Here is an 18,604-nt window from a genome sequence, read left to right on the forward strand (position 1 = left end):
GGTAGAAATCACAAGAAAAACAGGCCCCAGAATCCTTCTCATATAACAGAAATTATCTATACATAATTTGGACTGGATCTTCATCTGCTGTGTAGCATGTAGACGTTTTGATTTACAACAGCTGAAAAATCTGTCCCACCAAACATAAATTACAGGCTTCATCTGAGAGGTAAATCCCTGGGAAGCTCCAGCTGACATGGAATCTATGTGCTGTTTTCACATACAGAGTCTGTGTATTATCAGTCAAAGTCTTTAGTTGCTGAATATTGCAGGTTATACTCAGGCATAGCTAATGCAAGAAGTTCAGCAAGTGGAGCCATACTTTCAGCTCTCAGCCATCTCCTTTTCTTCCTAGCCTGCAGCAGGGATTTCAGAAAAGAGGCTTTCTTTCCGCTTCCTTGACATTGTTCAGGACTGGAAGCCTTTTCCCCCTGCCTTCCCCCCATGGTGCACCACCCTTTTTACCTCTGTTTCCTCCTTCCAAGACAGGACAAAACCCTTCCTTTCCATGTGCCTAGGGAAAAGCAGAACAGAGTCCCTTTCACTCAGCTCAGTTGCCTGAGGATGTGTATCATTCCAGTACTTTTCTTCCATGGCATTGTTAGGGATCTGCATCTTTTCTGAGAGGTGGGTCAGATCTATACATATATGGTCATTTATTCACTATAATTGCTTTTTAAGTTCCTACAATCCATCTATCTAGCAAGTAGGTATACTATCCCTTAGGAAACTATAGAAATTGTATACATTGCTTGCAACATTAGGAATGTGCATAATGCATTTTTACTTCTCTCTTAAAAAGGATTCAGTCACTGGAAACAGGAATAAGATGAGGCAGTTTGCCACAGACTGCCAGGAGGTGTCTTGACACGCCGATCTGTCATTCGCTCCATTGTCTTGCTTGGGTTCCAGGGATTTCTCTAAACTTTACCCCTTTGGTTAAAGATCTGAATGTGAACTGATTGTTATCCAACAAATTCTCTCTCTGCCATAAATGTAATTAAAAGTGTGGGCCAAACTCCAACCACTTATAAAATTTTGTAGTTTCAGTAAAGATAATTTCTCTAAAAGCTCAGGTGATGGTGTTACAGCAGCTTAGCTGGTTCACTGTGGCTGCCTTTATACAAGCAAATTACAAGTTACCTGAGAAGTTACCTGGGCACTGGAACACTCTGTCTTGCAACGTTAGAGCTGTATCATTAGCCTGTACCAACTAGCTTTTTCCCCAATAATTCCTGGGTACTGTTCAAAAGTTAACACCGGATGGAGACTATCACAAAGACGTCATGTGCACATAGCCAACCTCTTTTGGAGGCTCAGGGGATTTATCAGCATAGACATGGGCTGTTCTGTACTCGCTTAGTTCCGTACTAGTCAGCCTCAGTTACTATAAACATTTCTGGACACTTTTATTTTGCCAGCTTAAGCATGGCTTGTAACTGTGTGTATGCTCTTAGCCCACTCATATTGCAAAGCAGAAAATTTTACCCTAAACACCACCGGATGGCCTTTAGGCTAAGGTGCATCATGAAAACCAGGACTAAGATTGAGTCCCGGGACTGTCACCATGCTCAGCAGATACCCAATACTTTCTTAAACCTCTGTAACATACTTATACATTTGATGCCTAAAATATAGCCTGTGTTATGAATGCCTTGCAGTGTAACATATATTGCTGTTATGGTGACTATTATTTCATGACAAATTAAGCACATACTCTAGTTAGAAAGCCTAAGCTGGGATAGTTGGAAGCTAAGAGCATGGCTCTGTTACATAAAGCTTGAACAGTGTCTCTTTTTTAAGTATGCGCATGTAGTCTGTGTCTGCAATTAATAATATAGCAATGTCATCATGGACAACTGCATCAATAGATTAAACCACCCCCAATCTCGTTGTAATTCAACACTGTAGGAGTAGAAGGTCATGGCTATATTCAGGGGTTAAAATTAAGAGGAAGATTCATTAACTTTGAATCCAGCTCATCATGCCTGCAAGACTATACACTGGGAAATGGCTTTACGTTCTTAATAAGACAGGAAGCACTAGAAACTGAAAGACTGTTGAAAATAACTTCAGTGAAGTAATATTTGAAACTAAATAGTATCAGCTATAAAACAAGGTAGTAATTAAAGAAATATATGTGTTTTTAAAAGCACTCATGAATACATCAATAAACAGATAAATTCAATTATATTTTCTCATGTTTTACTCTGGTATCTTTCTCAAATGACTTTTGGAAATTAATGATAATCAACATTATAGGAACACTGTGCTGGAATTTAGTGCAAAATAGGAGTTGAAATTGTTTCATGACAAATGTCTAATGAAAAGTAAAAATCTTTGGTACTTACTTTATTTCAAGACCTCTTCTTTGCCTTCCTCCTCTTTAGCAGAGGACCCTTACTTTAGATGCATGCGTGGATACTGGTATTGTTGTTGGCATCATGGAAACTGCCAGAGTTACTGAGATTAGATCTGATTTTATATGCACTTATAGCAGCGCAAAGAAAAGAGCATAGACATAAAGATAGCCAAAAGTTGGATGGCTAAATTAGTATGATAGCAAACTTGAAATCAGGGCCAAGTTTAGTACCAAGGATGTGGGATGGCACCAATGACATGAACTCTAATGCTTTTTGCAGCAAACCTTGCAGCAGGAAAGAAAAAGCTCCAGTATTTTATTTTATAAATAGTGTTAGCTAGTGTTGACTAGAGTTAGTGTAATGGTTTCTGCAAGGTTGTATCGGTGAGAGTTTTCACAAGGAAGGTCTACACGGGCATGAGATGAAATCACCGAGCCCAAACTCTGCACTGGCCAAAGATCAAGAACTGCACGTGCATGTGCCTTCACCTGCTTGTTCTAAATCCCTTCAGACAGCAGGTAAGAAGGCGGCTCCGTCTTCTCTACTCTCATGGTAAAGCACTGACTAGGCTTTATTTAAAAAGGGGGAAAGACTGTATGTGCACTAAGTATTTTAAAATAACAAGCCTTTCAGAAGAGCAGTCTCCAGCTGCTTCAGAACATGTAGTTGCACTTCCCTTGCTGCCTGGGAGAAAGCGGCTGGCGTGGGCAAGTGCTGCTGCGGGTCGGTTTCTGCCGCACTGCCTGCGACGGTGGTGGGAAGCGGCACCGTTGCCTGCCAGCCTGCTCCCCTCTGCCTCAGGGTGGCCAGAAATGGCAGAGTACAAATACTTAAAATTTTCTTTTCAAGTTTAGCTCCTGTTTGCTCCGAAGACAATTCAGTCCTAGAGGGGAACCAAGTCTCTTCTCACCCTCGGTCTTTGATGAGACTAGCAATAAGGGATTTTCAGTGTTCCTGCCGTAAACTTTGTGTGTGTAACATGAGAGCAGGAGACTTGTATATTCAGTGCCTGTATGTGTGAATGATGGGACAGGAGCAAAACAGGGGCTGCGCATGATATGCTTATTCACTGCAGTCTCACTACTGTAAAGAGTAAAACCAAGGGGCAATCCTGAACTCACCAGCATTCATTCAGGACAGTGCTCAGTTACATGCCTGGTTTTGGGTAGGACCTGTCATGCTTCCTGCTAGTTCAGAGCACGGGCAGAGAAATCACAAGTCTGTCTGGGAAAATAAAGAGAGAAAGACTCTACAGACATGCCCTCATTACATACTCATACTGAAGGCAAAAGAGCTACCTGAGGACTAGTTTTATAAGTAAAAAGAATCTCTTGGACAGACAGTTACTAGTTAAGGAGGGATCAGACCTTGACTCAGGCCTCTTTCGAGTCATACCACATTTAACATCACAAGCGTGCGTGATGTGGAAATTACACTGACAGATGCACAGTAGCAAATCCCAAACTTCTCGGTTGCAATATTTGTTCCATTTCATCATCATTTCTGCACTCTCTGGGGTGCAGAAAGGTTTACTAAAACTTTTCTGTGCTGTTGCAAATTAGGTTTTTTCCTTTGTAGTTGTTCCCCAGTGGTCATTGAATAAGAGGACCTTGTGAGAGGTTGAGTCTGATGACTCAGAAAGTCTTAGTTTGAAAGATAACGAAATATTCCTGAAAGTTTTTAAATTTGTCATCAGCATTGCAGTAATAAGGTGATGGAAATCAAGAATTATTAAGCAGAAGACTATAATAAAAATACACAATGTTTTAAATCAAAAAAATTTAAAATTACACAGAGCACATAAAGAAGACTAGAAAGTCTCATTAAAAGCATGTTCTTCACTCCCTGAACTAAATTCTATGATCTCTCAGATCTACCAAATTATATATTCTATGTTCCTTTCATGTTGTTTCAATTTTAGCATAAATAAAAATGCTACATTCTACTACTACTCTGGTTTCAAAATGAACTGATGCTAACTGAGGTTTAATACAAAAATGATGACAATGCTTTTTCGTCCTCCTCAGAGTTAACATTTATTACCTGCAAAACACATCCAGACTAGAAGGACATTGAAAATATAATCAGAGAAGTGTATTTCTTTAGAGCAATTTTACAGCAGCTGCTATGGCAATACAGCAGCATCTCTAAACCAAATTCATATAGAGGATATATAGTGACATCGAGTATTCTGAGTTCACCAGCAGATGAAATCCATTTTTCAGTAACACAAATACTGGCTTAATTTACAAAGATTTATGGATCAATTTCTTGCCCACAGGCTGTGTATCACAGTCCTGTATTGAACTTCTTTCATGCCCTTAAGGGCAAGCTTAAGGAGAAGCCTTTTGGATGGTTTCCTGCCATGTTAATTTTTCAAATGATGGGCTCTCTTGCTGGCTTTGAACAAGTCTTAAAAATGGTAATCAAGACAGATGCTGGCTTCTTTTAATTTCTAATCCTTCAAACTTTTACTACCAGTATACAGCTTGCTACCCGCAAACTGTGATATTTGTGGTGGCCTAAAAGGGAACATTCTGCTTTCACTTACATATCAGTTTAAAATATGGATTTTTTTAAGCAGCTACCTTTTACCACACTGGATTAAACATTTCCCCAACTATTGTAAGCTGCCTAATAAATAATAACTATGTATTTCCCCTGTAACACTAGGAGCTGAGATTACAACTTGAAAGCCAAATCACATCATTTCTAGTTTGTATGTTCTTTACCAGAAAAAAAGACATCGCATACGTATTTTATTTTTCATTCTTTCACCGTTTTATGGCCACAAATTTATAAAACAAATGCGCTTTCAGCATAATACCCACAGAAATTTCTGTTAAATTCTAATAAAAATGGAAGATGGATTCAATATAGAGCTGGCATAATGTTTCTCCTCTCCCTTTCTCTGAAGGGGTCTGACGTAAGGGGAAAAGCAAAAAAAGAGGCTAAAATCAATTTCAAAAATGAAACTTATCAAATAAAAATGCATACCTGTAGTTATCGTTCATGTTTTTTGTATATTTTAAAAGTCAGCAAGGCAAATATTTGAAAATTATATTTTAATAAGGTTATAGATTAAAAATGTGTTTTAGTAAAATACACTTTGAATTATGGAAAAGAGAGCAAAAATATCAGTTTAAAACTCTGCAAATTAAAAATAAACTCACAACTTTTTAAAAAAAATTATATAATTTCCCTACTTTCGACTAGCTCCTATCAAAATAGTTTACAGAGAATAAAAAATAATATTTTTTGTCTAACGTATTTTGTTTTAAAATTGACTGAATTAACTGCGGATAAGCACTGTAGTTACGTATAGAGATAACGCTGGAACAGGAGAATTCTTTAACCTTATTCCCTGGATAAAAATTTAGCTGGTTCATAATAAAGGATTTCTGTGCACACAGCAATGAAAATATTCAGAAATATTTTTGAACTTTAGAATTTTATTTAGTGATTTCTCTGAAAAAAAATCTACTAATTTAAAATCGAAGGGACAGAAATAAATATTAATAGTTGACAGCTTTTTCTTTTCAGCTTATAATCCTTGTAAACTGATATTAAATTATATACTTAATTTATTCAGGACAGATAGAAGAGGAAAACCTACAGTTACCCTCTACCATCCTCTCCATAATTAACATTTTTTATCCTTTGGAAGCCTAATCCATGGGTCAAGTCACAGGTATTTCTTCCATTGATTTCATTTTTTTCACTTTGAGTGACAACCATCTCAGCCTAGCTAGCAGTGCTAAAAGTTTGTCCTGGTTTAATACAGGAGCATAAACTTCTGTTTTCATCATCTGCATAAGCAACAAATATGTGATGTAGACTTAGGAGGGCTGTACAAGTATACATCACTTACCTGCAGTAAGAAGTGGCTTGAAAGGGTGAATTCTGTCTCAGGAAGAAAAATAAGGCTATTTGATACCTCTGATCTTCACTTGGTCTTAAAAGTGTTTGAGGCATGAGCTGAGCCTGGTTTTATCATTTCAGACAACGTCTTTTGTGTATTTTTTGTTGTTGTTGATATAAGTAACCCGGTTTCAAATACTACTGAATTAAACGAGTAATCTTTCTTAAGTAGACAAGCCTTCACATTCCTAAAAGTTTCATTGCTTGTTTCAGCACCAAGTATCATAAACTACAAAGTGTTTCTTGATTTACCACTTTAATTACTATGGAAAGCAGTATGGATAGGAGAAGACATAGTCCCAGAATTGGGAGTCAGAAAGTCCAGGCTGTATTTGTAACTAAACCACTGCGTGACCACGGACCAAGCATTTCGTATCTCTGTTGCTTTACATTTAAAATAGAACAACAACATTCATCTCACTTGTGATATTCTTTGCAACTTACAGATAAGAAAATGACGTGTGATTTAGGTATTGTTATGTCCTGTTCTATGCCTGGTTTATGTTCCAAAAAGCCAAGATTATTCTAAAAAGTATTTCTGAAAAATGTTGTGTTGGTCATGGATTTGTTTTGCTTAGTGTGAATGCTCGAGAGGAAAATGTTTCATGAAGATCCAGCTATCAACTTCAAGAAAAGATCATGAAGTCCCTGAATACTATTTTTCTCACATCATGCATTGGCAAAAAAATGAGCCTGCCGGTCAAAGAGCTACATCTCCCGGAAATCAAGTTGTTCTTAGTGCAAGAGTTACCATTAGCTGCCCCACAAGTCAGTGTTTTTCAATAATATTATTATTACTTTGTACATTGTAACAGTTTCTTTTTCTTTGAGTATTTCCAGAGGAAGCAGCACATATGCTCTAACTTCTTAAAACACGCACAACCAGTACCTTTGATTTCGGTCACCAGAATTTAAGAAATTGATATGGAAAAGAATAATTACAGGCATCTAATTTGCTTCAGTGTCAACATGTACGGATAGGAAATCTGAAAGCATTTGAATCATATTCAAGACTGGCATGTAAACATAAAAAACCATACTGAATTACCGTCTACTCCAGAAACTTTGTGAAAACCTTGCTATAGTGAGGATAAAGCCGTTCCGTATGAACAACGAAAACCTTGCTCTTGATTGAAACTCCAGGGGAAGAGAACCTTTCTGCTGTTGTGATATGCAAAACACAGCAAGAGAGTTGTCTTCCTCTTGTTAAGAAAGTCACCCTTCAGGGTATAATCTATTTACAAGAGTGCTGAGAACACTGAAGAATATTATGAGTACTGACAAGAGAATAAGTACTGTGAGTATTAACAGGCTGAGAGTATAAATAGAAATATTAAAAAGTGTACTCCTTATCTGCTTCATGGTTAATTCATACCAGAGTGGTGGGACTGTGGTAGTGGTGTAGGGCACTAAGACATCTTGATTTATATATTTTACATTTGTATATCATGTACAAATACCGATAATATAATTGCTACTTAACGGAGGTGAGAAGACCAGAACAAATATGAACTGCTTACTTTTCCAAAACTCTCTCTAAAACGTATACAGTGAGACTGGAAGTCCTGCGATATTCTTACTGATTTACTTACCTTTAACATATGACATCATGGTTTTTTACCCTGCTTCAGTGGGCTTTTCCTACCACAGTTCAACTTCACAACTTATTACACAACCACGATGTGCCATAAAGAATGACAGGGACATGGAGCAACTCACAAACTTTCTGGATTTCATACTGGCACTCAGATTTTTTATCTAGGGGTACACAAGTAAACACATTGCAGAGAGTAAATGTATTATTGTGCTGCCTGCTGCAAGTATTTTTAAGGCAACACAGCTTTTAAATTTAAAAACATTATGTGTATTTTTACAAGCAGCTGGTGTTTAAAGTATGTTTGTAAGCAAATTGCAATTGATGTCTTCTCTACTAATTCGGTATCCAGGGACAATATTGAAAATTAGATCTACATATGACTAACGAAAATCTGTTGTACAATGTAATTAACTGAGCCGAGGTAGACCCTCATACAATGACACTAAACATAAGAGGTAAGTCTCAGAGGTCTTGTGTCATCATGTTTGCATTATGATTCATGCATGAGCCAGCCACCAGAGCAGCCCCTGGCAGGAGCCGTCATCACCTGCGAGGGGTGACAAGAAGGGGCACTGCGCTCTCTGGTGGGTGTACAGGAGGCACGGGCGGAAAAGAGGAGTTTCAGGAGGTGGCAACCAGTGAAACCATAGCTGTACCCGCCCTAAGCCTCTCATGTGGAGCTGTAGCTGCCATGTATTAGCCCTGGAAGAGCTATACCTTCTCCTGAAACACGCAGGAGTGTCTTCCGAGCCCCGTCCTTCTGCTCAGCAGCTGAGGACCGCCTGAACTTTATATCCCCACAGCAAATACTTTTGGTTAGAGCCAACTCCGACCTTCACGATGCTCTCAATGCATGTCCAACATAGGCTGAGGAAACCAGAGTAACTACGGCATTTAGTGCAATACCAGCATTCACTATTACTACCCTGGTTTGGCTACAAGGCAGCACCCAACGTCCAGAGGCCTTTGCTTTTCAGCAAACACACAGACATGCAACATGTTGTGTTAGCTACTGACAGGCCATAGTCCTCCACAAAGACTGTCCCCCACCCCGGGCCCTACAGCCAGCCCAGGTGACTTCCCCAACCCTTCCTCTGTTCGCCACCGTGTCCCGGCACAGCCCCTGCTCCAGCACCAGCCTTCCTGCTCCCCCTTGCCAGGCACAGCTGCACCAGCCAAGGGCAGCAGCACTTCTGGAGCCTCCCAAAAGCTAGCCCAGCACTTAGGAGATGGAAAACAGGGCAGAGGAGGGGCAAGGTTCCCTCCCTCTCCCCAGCCATGCCCCTGCTCAGGCAGGGGACGTCCTCAGGGCCATCCCTGGGTCCATGGGCTGGCCCTGACACTGCAGCTGGCTGAGGGCTGTGGAGGGCTCGTCGTATCCCCCCAGCACAAAACCGAAACCTACAGAGCAGTCAGCAAACATAGGGAATTGCGTTTTTTTGCATCTTAATTTCTCAAAATACCTCCCAAGCCCTTGGCTTGTTTGAGTGCTGTACTGAGGTACTGTGAGGGCAGTTCTGACTGCAAAGAGCAGAGCAATACTGAACCTTAAGGGACAAACCCTCATGGCCATTACAAGAATGTCTATTCCTTCATTTGAACCTTGCAGAAATAGTTGGGATGGCTTGCACCCATTGCTTTGGAGTCGTGGCTTTGCTCTCCACTTGTCATGACCGGGGCACAAGGCAGACAAAATAAATGTTATGTTTTTAGGGCAGCCAATCACTATTTGAAGAAGGCATGTGCATTTAGCAGCAGGATAAAGCTTTTATGGAAGGCACCAGTATTTTTTTAAGTTTAGCAAATATGTACATATCCTACACAAATATCTTTGAAACAAGTGTTAAAATCAGTAATTGAATTCAAGGTTTGGGTTCTGCTCTTTTAATCGCCTATTTAATGTGATTACCCGTGACCGTAGTAACCAGATGGATAGCTACAGTCGGCGGAGGTGGAGGAAATACACCCTCCATGAACGCAGCAAGAAGGAACTCAATGAATCCGGCTTCAAGCAGTGTTTCAAGAGCACCATCTTGTGGTTTTCCCTTTCCAGAACATATTTTATTTTTTAAAATCTCTATAGTACAGCATAATTTCCTCAAAAGGATTGTCAGTCCTTGGCTTTAGGACTAGATATTTTGGGAGGTGGGGAGGGAATTCTTATCACAATCTTAATCTAGATTCCTTTTTTTAAATTCTGTGAGGCAGGGTGGACTTTATATTTTTACCACTAAATATTCTGAACTTTTTTGGGAGTGATCACCACCAGAACTTTGAGTTTTAAACTTTTTTGTCAAACAAAACATTCAATACGCTAAAATGTCCTTTGCAGTGGAACCTTTGGCTAGTGACAGCATACCTGACGCTGCAGTTTTGCCACGGGTTAGAAATCAGCCTCCGAGGTGAACAGCTAGGCTGTGTGCTGTGCCCTGTGCTAAGGTGCCAGCAGTTGCAGAGTTGAAAATGGGTTTTTTCTGTTTTGCTTCTTCCATGTCCCACAGTCCTCAAAGCACAAAGGCTGCTGCTGGAGGATAAATTACACTGATAAGTGCATACAAACTCATCCTTGTTTTTACAAGTGATTATATCATCAGATTAATCATCATTATCTGACACTTCTCTCCAGCTTCTCTGGTTGCTGTGGTGGGACAGCTGAGATGATTGCCTTTAATGCTTTGCAGACAGATGTAAGCGTCTCGAGCAGCTCCTTGGATTTTTCAAGACAGCATCATAAGTGCAAGAGAGAAGAGCTGCAAAATGTGGATGTTCAATATTGATTTCAGAAGGTCCTAAATGCCTGCCTCCCAGCTAGGGTCAGGATGAAATTAAGGAATATTCTGGCTCCGTAGTTGTTCAGGCCAGGGGGAACAGCTGCTAGCCACAGCAATTTACACAGCAGAGAAACATCCCACCCTTCCTCACCGTGCAGAGCCATGCCCAGAGATAAGTGAGTAACTGGGAGAAACCTGTACTCTTGTGCTAGGCAGACAGGGGACTCTGTCAGCCTGCAGCTATTTATCACCCTCTGTAGGTCTGAAAGGCATATGTAATGTGGGTAAGAAGCTTATCACGTTCCTGCAATGTCACTGGGGCTGCCAAGTGTTGAGCCTGAAAATGGTTTTGACAACACAGCTGTGGTGGTTGGGGACGACTCATTTCCATAGGGCAAGTCCTACGCTCTTGCGCTAGGTACGACTCTCACATGATTACATATCAAAGGCAGGTTCAAGATAGGTTCAGCACAGACGTTAACAACAATCTGCACCTACTACTTTGTTCCCACCTTTGGCACATAAATCACTCTCTTCAGCACTGGTTGGGGCACCTGGCTAACATCCAACACCCTCCCTCTCTCTAAGGAGCTGCTTTCTCGCTCAGCAGTAGATGCCAGCATGCCTGGGTGGGGATGGCGTGTCCACTCTATTTTTTTCTGCTGTACACGATTCGCTGAAGCTATTTATGAGGAGACCAACGATCATGTAGCTTTCAGTAAGATGCATAGTTTTTATACAGGTCCAGTGCTTAGCATTGTTGGGCAAGGTTTCAACTGTTGGACAAGATTACCATAAAGGAAGAAACAGCTGTGTGACCACCACAGATCCCCATGCTTCTCTTTAGAAATTTTGCATAAGAAAATTGCAAGCATTGGTAACAGGTCAAGGTCCTTAAGGAGCTGTCACCCACCTGTTGGGCTGCAATCTTGAATGTCTGTTCTGATTATTAACACTAAAGCTGGTAGGCAAGGGTCTGAGGACCAGGATAAGACAAAAATGGTTGGGCAAGAGGAAAGAAACAGCGACAATTGTTTGCAGCAGACCTATTACAGCTTGGCCAAAGCTTCCTTAGAAGCCAAATAATCCAACCTTTCCAACAAGATTTCAGGTAGAAGGTAGTTGCCTCTTATCACTCAGAAGTTAGTGTAAAATGTCTGTTTCTTCATATTATTCATCTCCAGTTGTGACCACTGAAGCCATGTAGTCCAATTCTTCCCCCTTATCTGGAGGTAACAAAGAATTTTCCTCAAAATTCTGCATGAGCAGATAAATTTCTACAGGAAACAAAAAAAAGCAGCTGTTCTTTACTCTCTCCATATACAAATTGTTAGGCCTACTAGAAAGTGGATAGTTCCCCTTAGTAAGCTCAAAAGCTGAAAAGGTAAACCTGTTAAGTTTGTAAGATCCACATTCAGCTCCAAAACAGACACACAAGTTTTAATTCAAGATGTATCATACTCTGTGTGGATGCCTGTGCCATGTTTCTCAAAATCAATATACAAAAGGGCAATTCTGTCCAGATCACATTAAGGTATCTGTGCTCTTGAGGACACAGGAATTTCAGTAGATACAGATAAAATTTTTATAAAAAACTTTTGCTTGTAGTATTTCTTATCTACCTGTGCTCAGCCTGCAGCCTACTAACAGTCTCACTGTCATTGCATGCACATCAAGCCTTTTCCATGTGTCACAAATACTAGAGACACCAATATCCAAGTAGTTGAGGGCTGTTACTTCCTATACAAACACGATCCTTCTTCTGGCCTGCAGGACTGGTTGGTAAAGGTGGTGCAGTCTAATTACCAGAATAAGGTATAATAGGATGGAAGACTTCTACCTTTCATTCTCAGATCTTGAGCATATCTGTAAGTGGACTTAATAGACACAAAATTTATGGAATGCAAGTTCTTGATATAACTCAGCCAGTGTCTTATTTTAAGTCCCAGGTTTAGGTTAGGAGAGTAAGTTCACTACATAAAAGCAGAATGCTAGAGGTCCTGCTCAACTGTTTCTACCACTGCTCTCACAAATGGAAAATTAACAAGTGCAGGAAAAGTTGCCAGGCAGTGTGTAACTGCTGTCCCAGTTTAAGGAGCAGGACCTACAATGCTGCCTTCCCAGTCTGTCATCTACTTGCTAACAGGAAAAAAACACCTGAACTCCAGACATTTCCAGGAAACGATCAGTCCTTTTCTTGAAAGCTTGCCTTTCTTCCCTGTGGAATCATGAAGACTTTACTGACAGAGAGCAACAGCAGCAAATATTCAGCCAATAGAAAATTTTCCATTGAATGCATTGGTTCAGAAACTATCAGCAATTACAGCTAAGAGGCTTTAGGTAAGCTGCAGGAACACAGCATGAGAATGGATTCAGTACGTTTTACACAAAACCAGGAGATTTGCTCTTTAAACTTCAGAAATGAGCATGAAAAGTAATCTCTTAAGATGATAAATAAGAAGTCCAGATTTGCCAACCAAGTTGTTTAGAACAGTAATTTATTTTCACATTTACAAGACAAACATGAATAATATTTAAAGCAGTATTTACAAATATATACAAATATTAAAAATTTATCTTATGATTTGGAAAAAACTGGCAAACCAAGTATTTTTTTTAGCAGTATAGCCAAGATACAGTAGTACTTTTTTTTTTTTAAGTTGGAAAGGGTATCACCTCAGTTCAAGGAAAACCTGCAGTTTCTGAATGAAGAAATGAAGGAAGAACAACAATTTAAGATTCACATAAAGTAAACCATCAGAGAAAATGCTATTATGAACCTTCACATTTTAAAATTAAGGCAAAGCCTTGAAAAGAAAATCATAAAATCTAGACTCCCTCATAATTTTATGTTAAAAGGGACTTTACTCACCTCACTTGACATTCTCACTATAAATGCTTTTAAAAGACTTTTGAACAAAGGTAAACATTTAAATAAAACACAGTTTACGCTTCCCCCTTCTGGCATTTGAGAATTGCTAGGGTTACACACGGAAGGCTACTTGCCAAAACCTTTTTGTTCAATCTTATCGTGAGGTGTTTTGAAGGCCGGGACACAATAGACAAATTGTCAGGACAATATTTTAAATGTTATTAGAATCCATATCCAGAATTTTCTTTTAAATTTATGGATTAGTATAATTGGATAATTTAAAATGGATATTTGTGATGATTCCTAGGAATTCCAACATGACCAAATAGTACGGAGGAATAATAAAATTAACCTTTTTTTAAATATAGAATAGCAGAAAGCATTTTCTTGTTTGATTTTTGTTGTGGATAACTTCATATCCTAAAAAAACTTCCATGGGACATCTGACAATCTGTACTGGGACGGATGGGTCACAATCGCCGTAGACTCTGTTTGCTTTTCTTAGTCCCAGGAAGCGGCCCTAGCTTAGAGGTGGGTTTCACTGGTTTGCCACTCAAGCAGTCACCGGAGCTGTGGTAGCTGCACATGCACTTTGTGCAAAAGTCAAAGCCGCAACTTTCACGATTGCACGTCGCTCTTTGTAGATAGGAGTCATATTTAGCCGGTGAGCCGCAGCGATGGCAGACTTTAAGGCTTTCAGTGTTTTTCAAGGTCTTGGCAGCCTATTGGAAAAAGCATAGAAAGAAATCATGAGTGGAGGGTAAATACATGCCCCAAACGTTCCCTGATGTTATCTAAGTGCCACAAAACATATTACAACTTCTCCTGCTCTAGAGAGCTAAATTATACATTTAGCCTAATTCTGATGGATATTGAACAGGAATAATCAGTCTATAACTGCAGGTACTTTGAACTGGAATACAGGTAGCCAATTTAAAATTCTTTAAATTTTAAATTTAAAGGACAGACAGACTAAATGCAAAGCAGTAAGAAAAACAGCCCTCCTGAATCCTCCAAACCTCATCCAAGGATGGTGATTTAGTTCACTTTAATTTAAAAAAAGAAAATAATTATGAATTCCATTTAAATCATTAACACTTTTGAAAAGTGAGCAACGTGTCCAGAAATCTCAGCTGTGGGGCACTCGGCTTGAGACACCAAATGGAAGCAATTCCTACTTCTCTCCGATTAATTCATTTTTGACACAAAAACAGATCCAGCATTCAAAATCCTTCAGCATTAAAAAATTATAGACCTGTATAACACCTTATATCACTCGGTTGTTAAAAGCAAAATGTTTTTATAATCTAAATGTGTGTGTATAGACATATATATGTTTATCAAGGAAAAAAATTTTAGACTGCTACTTCAGTGTACAGTTGAATTTTCAGATTCCTAATGCTACAAAGTGCTATATAGTAGTATTAGACCAGCTTGATCATACTTTCCAGTGCGATTATATCTTCTTCTCTTATTGCACCAATTTGCAGAACAAGATTTTTGAGCTTAAGTATAAAAGCTTTTTCTAGTTAGGAAAATCTGTTGCTTATTAACAAACAATGACTTTCAATAAACATTTTTAAAAGTCTTATAAGACGCTCGCAATGTAGACCTGCACCTATACGTGGGGGAAAAAAAAAAGCTTAAGGAAAATAAGAAGGTGAAGGGAAACTTAGGCTGTTGGCAGTTGTTGACAACTCCAAATGTGTGACACACTACAAATACGTAGTTAAAAAAAGCCATTTTAAAGTCAGATAATTAGTTGGGGGAAAAAAGCATAGAATGAACAGGAGAAATATTCATCTGTTTAATTTTAAAAAAATAAGAACTACTTAGTCTTTGGCCTTTTTTTTTTTTAAATTGCCCATCAGTGTTAAAGCAAAATTGACAGTTTTTGTGGGATTGCTTATCTGGAAAACATGTGATTCATTATAAGCCCATGGAAACTAAGAGAGAATTACTAAATGCTTTCATGTCTGATCCAAGCCAAAATTTAAGCCAAAAAAAAAAAATCACTAAGCCATTTTGAGGGTACCCAGACACCCAGGGGAAAAAAAAAGTTGTAGAACATCCCAGTGTATCAATATTCTCCACTTAGTTTCTGACATTGTCTTAAAATAGGCTCAATAAGCAAAATTTGGCAGCCACACACAGTTACAAGCACTTCAAATTGGAGATACTACTTTCAGAAATATGCTTTACAAGCTGATCATGTGCCAGACAACACGTGAGAAATTAAAGATGAATAGAAGTCACCAGTTACCTCAGAAAACTCCATGAGCCTGCTGTGATTCTTAGATGCTTTAGATCTGGTGCCCTTTTTATTCAAGTTGTTTAGGGGGGTTGCTTTCTGAATGGAAGCTAAAGCCGCTCGGTAGAGAACATACTCCCTTGTTGCAGCATGCTCTGATGCCTTAGTGCCATTCTAATGAGAAGAAAAACAAGAATAAAATTTAAGAGACTTATCTGATACTGACTTTTTTTGGATCCTTCCTCCTGGCTAGAAGGTTTCCAATAATAAAGCGTCATACCAAGTAGTACGCTACTAATTTTACCTTAGCTTTCTCAGTCACTACTGTTATAGATGCATAGAACAGACCCCTAGTTCAGACCATCAAAACCAACCACCTTCTAATACATAATGCAACTTACTTTCATATTAACACATCATAATTATTTAGGCAGAGCATGTAACCTAGTCACCGCAGTGTTTTAAAGCACAAAGCAATATTTCTAATTCTTTACAGTGAACAGGGATGCTTGAGGTTTTCTTTCTGAGAAGTAAACTCCGCCCACCAATTTTCTGAGTTTGCAGTTCAGGTTAAAAAAAGCATACAATGGCAGGGAGGAAATCAAACTTTATGGGACAAATGTTCAGTGGTGTCCAACTGTTTCACCCCAACAGGCTAGCACCGTAAAATACTACATAAAATTCAAACTAGTTGACTACCTTATTCTGGGGCAGATCCTAAGCCTTGTTTCATTGTCTCTCCACCTCTCAAGGAAGAAAAACGCCCCTAGTGTTTTAAAGGAGTCCTGCCTTGGTAAAGTGCAATGCTAGCGTGGCTGGATCTTGCATTTTTTATTTCATAGGACAAATAGGCATTAGGAATAGCTCAGAGTGCAAAAAGCTTTTCAGTTTTCTGTAGCCAACATGTTGCACTTCAGAGACTGTTGCTAGAAAGTATAAGCAGAGAACCTGAGTCGTGCAGTCAGCTGAGTGGCTTCTCTCAGCCCCTCTCCCTTCTGGATCAGTGGGGACGCTGAAGGAAGCAAGCCCCTGCTGAGAGCCTCTCGGGCTTGCCCAGCAGGCAGTGCTGGAGCTGACCCTCTCCTCCCTGCCTTCCTCCCTAACACAGGGCACGTGGAAGCTCTTAAGAACATCTGCATCTCTCCTTGGGTAACCTTCTCAGTCAGCCTTCCTTGGGCTCCAAAGACAGTGAAGTGACTAGCAACACTTGAGACAGGGCATCCTAACAGGACAAACTCAGACACTCCTGTGACAATGTTTTCAATCTAAGAAACTCTTCTGTGACTTCTTAAGGCTGGGAGAAGTCCTGAAATAGCAGAAAGACACTGCTGGTTTAGGCTTGAAATATCTAACAAGTGCAGAAACTTACAGAAAGGTTTTTCACAGCTTTACTATACATTTGGAAAATCCATTTATCTTCCTGTAGAATCTTCTGCCACGTTGTGCTGACTTTGGCAAAACTGCAACGACAATACAAACATATCAGTTACCTCCTAGGAAAGGGAAAAACCTTTTTATTTAATAGTGGGAATAACTATGTAATCTTTTTCTTTCATGTAGAAGATGGGATATGTTCACAGTTGTAGCCTTTAATTTGCCTTCTAGGGAAAAGAGACATTCTCCACATACATCATGGCTTACCTTGACAGTTCATGTTTTAATATATTAATACATAATACTAGCCATTGAGTAAATGTCACAAGCCCCGTATCTAAAATATTCTTAAGCCATCTGATTAGGTTGTTTACTTTCCCAATGAAATACAATGAGATCAATATACTTACTTTATTAAATCCATCTCACCGAGATGCCTTAAAATATGTGCTAATATATGCTTCAGGTTCTTTTGGAAGAGTTCAGCAAGAATGTCTATTCTATCTAATCCCATTTTCTTTCCAATTAGGTTACAAAGTTCAACCTTTCCCCTAAAAACAATTCTGTCTACTGCAGCCCAAGACTTGAGATTTCTTTTACCACTTTTTTTCAAAGTTGAGCAAATCATTTCTTCATAATGGATTACTGGCAACAAAGTCTTCTTTGAAAACTGTGCTTGATTTTGGTTCTTCATGAGACAATGCTTTGGTGTGCCACAGAGATTCCCAGCCAAAGGTATACTATCCTCATGTTCTATTGCATCCGGGTATTGATTACTTAACATAGAGGAATAACCACTGTCCTCACTAAATTTACTGTTTTCCAGTGCCTCCATTTCATAGACACCTTCATCAAGTCTCTGGGTTACTTGTTTGTTTTCTTTGTTATGTACAGGTCTTCCTTCATCTTCAGGATCTAGATTTCTGGTGGCCACATGGTATGAGTCACTAAGGAGTATTTTCTGATGCTCTTCAGCACAGCTTTTACAAAAGCCTTCCTCATAATTGAAGGGGCAGGACTCTTCCAGTCTTGTTTTCTCCACAGCAGATTTCAATGGTGCAAACCCAGCGTGAAGAGACGTGCAATCAAAATCGCATTTCATTTTGAAAGAGTGGTTAAGGTTTGATTTCATTATTTTGTTTGTATCCTGCAAAAAACAACCAGGACAGTATTACAACACAGCATAAACTGCACCACAAATTCTTTTTCTTATAAAGAACCGATCATGCCTTCCTTCTGCATTATGAATTTTAAGCTTTTATCTAACTCACCCTCTAGTGTCTAAAACTCAGACAACTAGTGGAACTAAGGATTTGAACAGCCACACATTAAATCTATGTAAGTTCTTCTCAAAATTAGAGCTTTATGCTGCGTATAACTGGGTCGAGAAAACTGACGGGGTGATTTACTTTGTCACCATTGCACCAGTATAGATTACTTTTAGACACACCAACG

At 39.3% G+C, this 18,604-nt stretch overlaps 1 protein-coding gene across 1 annotated transcript; it reads right to left on the bottom strand.

The window, feature by feature from the left end:
- Positions 1 to 13,994: 13,994 nt before the first annotated feature.
- FBXO5 (F-box protein 5) lies at positions 13,995 to 18,295 on the bottom strand. Its single transcript, XM_009582453.1, has 4 exons — positions 17,560 to 18,295; positions 17,145 to 17,235; positions 15,788 to 15,949; positions 13,995 to 14,246 (listed from the first exon to the last, which is right to left on the bottom strand). Exons 1-4 carry the CDS (start codon positions 18,279 to 18,281, stop codon positions 13,995 to 13,997), a joined length of 1,227 nt encoding a protein of 408 aa, XP_009580748.1. The 5' UTR covers positions 18,282 to 18,295.
- Between the last annotated feature and the right edge of the window lie 309 nt (positions 18,296 to 18,604).

The sequence above is a fragment of the Fulmarus glacialis genome, unplaced genomic scaffold (genome assembly GCF_000690835.1).
Source record: "Fulmarus glacialis isolate BGI_N327 unplaced genomic scaffold, ASM69083v1 scaffold19067, whole genome shotgun sequence".
In the NCBI taxonomy this organism is placed as follows: domain Eukaryota; kingdom Metazoa; phylum Chordata; class Aves; order Procellariiformes; family Procellariidae; genus Fulmarus; species Fulmarus glacialis.

Bases quoted from the DNA above. Each gene is read 5' to 3' on its own strand.
- FBXO5 (XM_009582453.1), bottom strand. From the start codon at position 18,281: ATGAAATCAAACCTTAACCACTCTTTCAAAATGAAATGCGATTTTGAT. The intron at 15,950-17,144 runs GTAAGTTTCTGC...TCTTCTCATTAG, and splicing joins AAGCTGTGAAAAACCTTTCT to AATGGCACTAAGGCATCAGA. The intron at 14,247-15,787 runs GTAACTGGTGAC...TTTTTCCAATAG, and splicing joins GGCTCATGGAGTTTTCTGAG to GCTGCCAAGACCTTGAAAAA.